Consider the following 8,916-nt stretch of genomic DNA (forward strand, 5'->3'; position numbering starts at 1 on the left):
CTCTTTACACAACACAAAAGGGAACAATGGTTTGGCCTTCTTTACCCACACAGGTTCTCAGAAGTCAGGCTCTGTGGCTGCTCCCGGCCAACCCATTTATGTGGATCTGACTTACATTCCCAACCACTGCAGTGCCAAGAATGTGGACCAAGAGTTTTTCAAACGCATTCGTTCTGCATACTATGTGGTGAGTGGCAACGATGCAGCGAGCGGCGAACCGAGCCGAGGAGTCCTTGATGCACTGTTGGACGGCAAAGCTCAGTGGGGATCAAACCTACAGGTATTATTTACGTGTGTTTTAACCCATCGATTTAAGTCATCACTGATGACCCTAACCCTGACTCTAACCTAGGGTTAGTTTTTAATACATTGTTCTCTATTAAGTTCTGGCAATTAGGGAACAAAGAATATAATCTTTCTAATTGACACACAGAAGAAACTATTCTTTTTTTCCTGACCTCCAACATGTAGAGCTAGGTTAAGGTTAATACTGGGGTTATCGACTTGATAAAAAAATATAAACACAATAATTTTCACTTTTAAATCTCAAAGGTTTGTGGTGGCATTTATTGACCACCTCAATCTCTTACTCGACCTACGTACTGAGGTGTGCAGCTGGTGATGCTTTTGTTTTCCACTAAGCCCAAATTTCCTTAAGTTGGACATCAGCCAGTGTTCTTTTGTGCCAGAAACCTGTTTGATGTCTACAGACATTTAACAATCTCTGATTGCTGTCAGAGCCAAAGAGGTGACAACAACAATCTGCGCTAGGCCGAAAACTAGATAGCCAGCATATTCTCCGTGATCCTGCTGTTCAGCGGTTGCATTCACTTCCTGTCGGGTAACATGAACAATCAGACATCAGAGTCATTTACCTCTTTGTCCTTCCAAACCAAAACGCTCAACTCCGGTGGCTTTGGCCATGTTTTATATGCGGTCTGTTAGGACAGCTGAATACTACTACAGCTGCTAGCTTCATAAATAGGTTAAAACAATTACATTTGCCAGCTTAAGTGACATCACTGAGCTATATGAGTGTAAACATACGTCATGAATTTGTACAATTGTGGTCAAAACTTGGCATGAACGTCATGGTAATTACAAGCTTTTATTGATTTGTTTGCACTGTTGTCTTTCCAGGTTTGAAGAATGGTGCAGCAGTACATCTTTAATAATCTCTAATACATTTAAAGAAGAATAATTGGGTTAGCTGAGGGTAAAAAGTACATATACACTCACACTAATATTTGGTTACTTCTCAGCAAGTTGCTTCCTGACTCAGTGGTTTTGGTAGACACCAGCAAGCTCAGGGCATAATCCTGACTGAATATTCGATCAGTTGTCCTGGCAGAATTGGTAGAGCTTATTTAGGCTACGTTGACACTAATCCGGATAAATTGGAAAACTGCAGTTTCGTCTAAAAACACTCCGCGTCCACACTATCGTTTTCAATCGTGTTCATCCACACTGAAAACGCTACGTTGCTGTGCTGCGTATGCGTGAAAAGTACGATGATTGACCTGTGTCTTTTCCGTCTGACGTTTGTTTATTTTCCGGCTCTTTGAGACGTCGCGGCAAAATGTCGAGGAAAAGTGCCGAGTTTTATCTGGAACATGTACAAACTGATATTAATCTTTAATAGGGCTTGAGAGCAAACAAAACAAATGCTGTACGATGCCGTCCGCCATCACAGTGTGGACGGAACGCCAAAACCGGAGAGAAAAAGATGCGTTTTCAAACCAAAATGTATTAGTGTGGACGTGGCCTTAAACAAGTTAGTTTGTTGGCACAGACCCAATCCTCTAACGATGGTACCCAGGCCTGTGCCATGAGGACCGTTCAAACATCCACCCAACTCCTGTTTGTTAAAGTCATTGCAGATGCGTGCTGCACAATCACTCCACACTTGAAAAAGAACAGTTCAAAGAAGCCCCAAATTACCAAGACATTATTAATGTCTACGATAAGTGTTTACAAACTTTTGACCGCAACTTCACATTATAGCAAGTACTGCTAAAACTAGACCGCACTCACCGCATCAAAGCAAAAACACAATCCTTCAAAGTGTAACAAGTTTAAAAATCTTCTAGGTACTCTCAGTTCTGGTGACTACACCTCCGCACTTTCCTTTGTGTTTCCCTCTCAGGTGACGCTCATCCCCACCCACGACACTGAGGTGACCCGTGAATGGTACCAGCAGACGCACGAGAGGCAGCAGGAGCTCAACATCATGGTTCTGGCCTCCAGCAGCACCGTTGTCATGCAGGATGAGTCTTTCCCAGCTTGCAAGATCGAGTTTTAAGATCCAGCGTTTGTCTCCTCTCTCCTCTCCTACTGGCCTCCCCAGTGTACATCGGTTTTTATTTACTCTTCTCTATAGCCCGATATGCAAACATGTATCTGCCCCAGTTATTTGTATTTGAGTCCATTTGTGTGAAACAGATCTGGGTAACTGTCTCTGTTTTCTAGATTTTTATTTATTTCTAGGGTTGTTGTGGCTATCACCATTTGTATAACAGAGTCGTTTTTTTTAATTGTTCACTGCAATCTTAATACTTTGTCGTGTGAAGGGAAGAGTTTTATTTTCTGTCCCTTAACCAGATTTTTTCCTTATTTTATATAACGCAGTGATTTTTGCCCCTTTGTATTGTCAAAACAATACTTAGAATAGGTTCTAATTGAAGCACAATTAAAGCCAACAACAAGCAAGTCAAACAAATCACGTTTGTGGTATCGGAGAAGATCTACGATATTTTCAGCTGCTCCGTTATTCACGGGCGGGTCGCCACAGACGCTAGCTCCACATTTGTTCATTTGGCATTTTCATTTCCGTTTGATTCCCTTCCTTACTGTTAGGCAGTGTGTAAATCACCACACAACAGAGTTTGTGATGAATTTCCTCTGTGTTTCCATTTCCGTCTCTTCGGGGCTCCCGCTGACGTAGAGAAACAGAAACCCAGAGGTCCACTCGGGCTTTTCAGTATATTTGCTGTAGCTATAGGGACGCTCATACTCAAAGATAATCTGTCTTGTAGTGACTTGTGCTCTTTCTAAAGTCCTTTCAAAGTGAAAACCACTTGTTCCAGTTTCTCAGTGACTGTTTTTCCTACAGTGAATTTGAGAAATCAGTTGTCTGCGTTTGTTTCTGTAGTCTTTGGTGTATTTCCAGTCAACATATCGTCACAGAGGTCATATAGAGAGCTGTAGGTGGAGGTCATGATGTAGTTTAAAAAGAATCATCTGATCTTTGGTATTTACATATTTATATCTTTACATACAGAAAATAGCACTCATTAGAGTAGAGTAACCTCATACCTGTTGCTGTGTCGATACAAAGGTTGTGTTAAAGAATGTATTCCATTACAACGATAGGAACATGTGGTTGTAAGGAGAGATTGCGCGTTCGCCTGGTTGACGGTCGCCCACATGTGCCTTTCTGTCCTGCTGTGCTGGAAGGGAAGAGAAAGTGATGGTAGAAATGTTAGGCACGCCTGTGTGCGATACATCGCTGGCTCCTCTGATGTTTTCTTGTCAGCGCACAAAAGGTCAGAGTTGTACATAGTGAGGGTAAAACGGCACCTTTCAAAGCACCCAATCAGTATTTCAGCTGCCACTCAAAGAAACACAAAGGAGTGTGCTAGACTTCAACTGGACTTGTTTTATTAATTCGCCATCATAAATTGTGCAATTTCTTTATTTTTTGTTGAATTTAGCCACAATCAACTTGTTGCATTTGATTTTGTATTAAATTTTTTCCGGCCATAGCTTGGTGGTCATTTTTGGATAGCACTTCATTACCTTAATATTAGACGTAGATGTGATTTGGTCGAGTATTATCGATGATGATTTCTATATTTTGATACTTTTTGGGGCAATTTAATAGATTTTAACCAGGAACTAAACCAACAATCAAACAGATGTAAGGACCAACAGGCCTCACCAGGGTTGCTACTTTATGATCCGCAACGAAAACGCAGATTTTCCCCTCTATGTCTCCTCGGCTCAGCTAGTGACGCGTGTTCGACAGACGCTGGCGTCATTGGCTCATATTTACTTTGAATGTGAAGATGCAGATTACCTTTACGTTCTCCGTGGAGGACTTCGATATCCGGGTTGCCTTGGTTTTTGCTGCGCATCGTACCGTACACCCGAGTCACACTCGCCAGATCGGCCTCACCGTAGCCTGAAATACATCACATCAGCTGTGTGCAGGCTAAAGTCAGCGGTTTCTTTCTTTGAATGACAGGACACAGTCTGACTGCCATTCTGTCAACAAACAACTTACAGAAGTGACAAAGATATGGAGTCGAGGGTTATATATAATTTTATGTATAATTACATTTAGCCTACAGCTGACTAGGGTAAACTTTCCTGTTAACTCTTTGCGCTGCCGGGTCATTCAGTGACGCTGACATTCCTGCGGTAAAGGAATATTATAATCACGCACTACTCACATATAAGCAAACCACTCAGACTGCCAGACACGAGGGACTCAGTTCGCTCACGTCACTACATTTTTATCTATAGTGGACTTCCTGTTACTCACATTTCTCTCAGTCAAAGCTTAACACACACACAGCTAACTGCTCTATTTTCATGTGCAAAAAAACAAAAGTTAAAAAAGTCAGTATCTGTGGCATTCATACTTATCTGCAGTGGAACGACTCATAAATCATAAAGACTGTTGGTTTCCAGTGAGCCCTGCTTGTGCGTGCATGTGTACCTTCCTTCTGAGTTCTCCTGTATCGTAATAGCTGAAAACAAACCTGACTTAACATAGAGATGCTATTTTAAATTATGCTAGTTAAGAAGCTAAGCTGCCTGGTACTGAGGAGGCACTGTGCTGTAAGGAAAGCCTCGTGATTGTTTCCTCCCTCCTTTTCTGCTTCATGGTTTTACTTCCATCTCTTGTTTTAAGTGCAATATTCTCTTTATCTCTCTTTAAACGCGTAAACAGGTCAAATAGAAAAGTGATTTATTGTTGAAAGGGAAAAGTGTTGTGAAGATCAATAAAAATATCATTTACCGAAAGAAAATGTGTCGGCTTGTCATTTTGTGTCTGCTGGGTGTTTTTTCTTCATACACTCACATGTGTTCGTACACCACTCTGCATCTAATCATGAGTAATTATTGATCACTGGCTCTCTTCCACAGTGGGTCTTTAGCCCCGCCCCTCCCTGAGCCTGGATCTGCTGCAAGTTTCTTCCTGTTAAAAGAGAGTTTATCCTTCCCACTGTCACCAAAGGTCTTGCTCATAAGTGGTGATATGATTGTTGGGGTTTTCTTTATCATTTGGAGCTATATAATTAAAACTGAATTGAAGACTTTTAGAAAACTTGACCTCTCACCTTGAGGTCACAGATTTGAACTCGTTCAAGAGTTTCAGGAGTTACATGGATGGGGTGAAACTCCAACCTCACTTCATTCTTCAGCCTCTTACTGCAGAGGGGTAAAAATTCTATTAAGTATATTTTGGATTCTCTGAACTTCGGCAGTGTTGGTATTTAAAGGTTGAACGAGCCTGATGTTGAAACAAAAAAACTACAATGTTGATAGAAACGTTACCATGGTTTATCCTCTGGGGATCATGACAGTCCAGCTTGTTTATGGGGAGATGTTTTTCAATAATTGGGAGTCGTCCTCTATGAAGACATTAATGTATTGACAATTAGTTATCTTGGCACAATAAGAAAAGGTCAGAGGATCAGTAGAGTTCATCACCAGAGAACAAAGCTTTCAGACTGCCCTGTCAAAACCTTTTATTTCGGTCTGAATCATGCTTGCGGACCAGCTCTGGCTGCCCTCTCAGTAAAAATGGGTGGAAACCACCAGATAACACCACTAATGTCAGACACAGCTTCTGAAACAACCACATCGTAATCAAACCATTAAAACCTTGGTTCATCCAGTGATGCCCCACATGATACACCCCACGTGCTGTTAAAGGGTTTCTAACTCTCAGGTGCAAAGCAGTGAGAACCGCGAGCCATGGAAACTGGTTACTGTAAAAGCTAAAAGAAATCCTAATATATTCTAATTAAATAGAGTCAGTTTGTTTAAGGCTTTACACTTTTATATGCCTTTATAAGTGATGAATGGTTAAGTTTATGAACCACTCATAGACTACTTTTCCTTCCTCGTGGCCTTAGTGTGGATTTAGCTATGTTGATTCATCTTGACACTCTGCGGTCCAGACACTGGAACAATCTGGGCTTCGTTCTGCTTGATGAACCCTTTAAAAAAAAAAAAAAAAAAGTTTAAGAGCCACAAAGTATGCTGGATTGGAGTGCCGAGGCCCTCCACTGGTGATAGGAGCCATTTATCAACCAAAACAAAGCAAACAGATACGGCAGTGATTCCCAGACACCGTGGAGTCTGAAGATGGTACCATCCTAGGGGAAGGAGCAGCCGGAAGCTGGAGGACAATCCTCGCTGTGAGAAGCTGATGAATGGATGCAGCAATGACATCACTCGCTGGGTCACAGGATCAGGTTGGAGAATAGAGGGAACAATAGATGTGGATGTTTCCCTTTGCTTTGGAGCTGGAAAGAACCATGTACTCCTCTGAAGCAGATTTGTGCCTAGCTGGTTACTCTAAGCCTGTTAACTGTAAACCGTCATATCTGACCTGTCAAAGGTCAGTGAATCCACAGACAGCATGATGTTCCCATTTGTTTTGGAAACTTCAGGATTTTGTCCAAATCTTTTTTTTGGAGGCAGAAGTTACCTTACAAATGAAAGTGTGGAGTTAGCATGCTAGTTAGCAAAGCTGCATTACTAAACTGCACAGGTGCAGCAGACACATATAGGCTAATACCAAGTAACAGACAAATTATACTCACACAAAAGTCTGTAGCACACAGCAGGTCATAGTATTAGTCAGATAATCCAAAACCCGAAAAAGGTCCAGTTTAACGACTTGAAGTAGTGGATGAAGCCCAGCAGACTCCAACGGGGACACCAGTAATTATCATTAAAGCCTGAACTGCTCCTGTACTGGGCTGTAAGACTTTAACTACCATTGTAACATAGACTGACGTTTGGAGCCAACCTCGAGCAGCACAGAGTAAACTACAGTTTTAAATAAATCACTAATGTTTCAGGCCTTGCATGGTGATGAATGTCAGAAGATAAGTTGACGTATATAAAACAGCTGATACAGAAGCACTCCTTCAAGTTTACACTGGGTGATTTTCCTTTTTAATGCTTTGGTTTGACTGAACGGGGTGCCGAGCTAATAACTTCATCCAAATATAGTCACTTAGCTCTGGTCCTGGCTCTGCTAGAGGATAGATAGACACAACAGTTACAGGCAGGCAGGCGGATACATGAGGAACTATATTCTAGGTCCTAGAATATAGGACTTCAGGAAAATCTAATGTTCAAAAAATATCGGGTCCTTTCCAGGACGGAGGTGCAACAACTTGCCAAAGACCGATGGGCTGAACCAATGAGAGCAGAAAACATCTTTCTACAGTCAGTGAAGGTTCTCAGTCATCCAGGTCATCGTAGTCTAAGGAGCTTGGACTTCTTTAAGTTGCTTGAAGCTTTTTCTCGGATGAGAGGTGAAACATCTTCAAGCAACTTAAAGAAGTTCATACGCTTTTCTATCCAAACTCATTGGGCTGAAAATACTCTCAACAGAAATCCAAAGGAAAAATCTAAAGACAATGGCAGCAACGCAACAATGACTTTAAATACACCTCACTTCATGGACTTTCTAACACATCACCTGAACATCGCAACCCTGGACATTAACAGAACTTGGTGACTGAGAGGTCTTTGTATTCCTGAAAAGAGAAGAAGTTTTTGAAAACATTTAAGAGAGAATCGTGCTACTCTTTACCTGAGTGTGTTCATCAAACACCTGGAAATGGTGCAGATGAAATTTTTCCATTCATAAAATATCCCCATCGCCTACGTTCCTCTGCACTTCTGTTCTCCGGCTCATCACTCACAGCGCTGACCTCCACGGTGACAACATACACTGTGAGAACGGTAACTCCAGGTGTCAGGACACATCTACCTTTGACACATTTACTTAGCGAACACTTCAGAGCTCATTTATTCTCAGGAAGAGACTCAGAGTCCTGGAGAGCGCTGGAGCCTCTGAACCTTCCCCCACTTTTTTTTTTTTTTAATTTACAACGTGCTCCATGCATAGAGAAAAAAATAATAAAGAAAACAACATTGTGTTTAGAGTGGAACAACCTGCAAGTCCTGACATCAACTTGAACACCTTGAATAACGGCTTGGCAGTAGATTGAAAGCATCTTCTTAGGTATCCAGTTTACAGTCGCTGGGGGGCCGAAGCCACCCCGGTTGTCTCAAGTCAATTTAAATTAACAGGCATTTACTAACACTAACACTATTACACCTTTTTACCACAACCAGCATCGGTCTTTTTTTTTTGATTGATTGATCATACTTCATTCATCCCGAGGGAAATTGGGTTAAGGCTGCCAGCCGTGCCAGCGCCATCTTTGATGGTGCAGCAGCTCCTCTGTTGGATTGGAGCATTCGGCCTTCGTTCCCCATTTGCATGAATGATCCACACAACCACATTCTGTTCTGCAATACGCCGACAGCTTCATGTTGCTTCAATTATTGTTCTGGGAACGCATCAGTGACCATGGAGAATAAACTTCTGGGGGCACTCGCCCCACTGCCAAGCTGGGACAGCTCGTTCCTGAGTGGTCGTTAGTTTGGAGATTTAATTCTCTTTTGCTCCCAACAGTTTGGCTACATGCAACTTCAGCTTCAATGTGACTGTGTGGAGTGAAATGGAAGCTGCAGAAAGCAAAGATGACGTCCTTATATCTGAGGGATAGAACCTGCACGCTATAAGTAAGTCAGAAGGACATAAATGAACCCATCGTGCACAAAGAACATGAGCTCAAGAAGACAGCAGGGCCA

General features: G+C 42.0%; 1 protein-coding gene across 1 annotated transcript in view; it reads left to right on the plus strand.

Moving 5' to 3' along the window:
- Positions 1-2,302, plus strand: part of map1aa (microtubule-associated protein 1Aa) — a 60,824-nt gene extending 58,522 nt beyond the window's left edge. Inside the window, exons 6-7 of the mRNA XM_085358216.1 lie at positions 54-280; positions 2,147-2,302. Coding sequence (XP_085214342.1) covers positions 54-280; positions 2,147-2,302 — 383 coding nt within the window. The remainder of the gene's footprint in view (positions 1-53; positions 281-2,146) is intronic.
- The last annotated feature ends 6,614 nt before the right edge of the window (positions 2,303-8,916 follow it).

Source organism: Diplotaxodon limnothrissa, linkage group LG1, assembly GCF_057381915.1.
Source record: "Diplotaxodon limnothrissa isolate DT_005_m linkage group LG1, D_limnothrissa_male_GT1.1, whole genome shotgun sequence".
NCBI lineage: Eukaryota > Metazoa > Chordata > Actinopteri > Cichliformes > Cichlidae > Diplotaxodon > Diplotaxodon limnothrissa.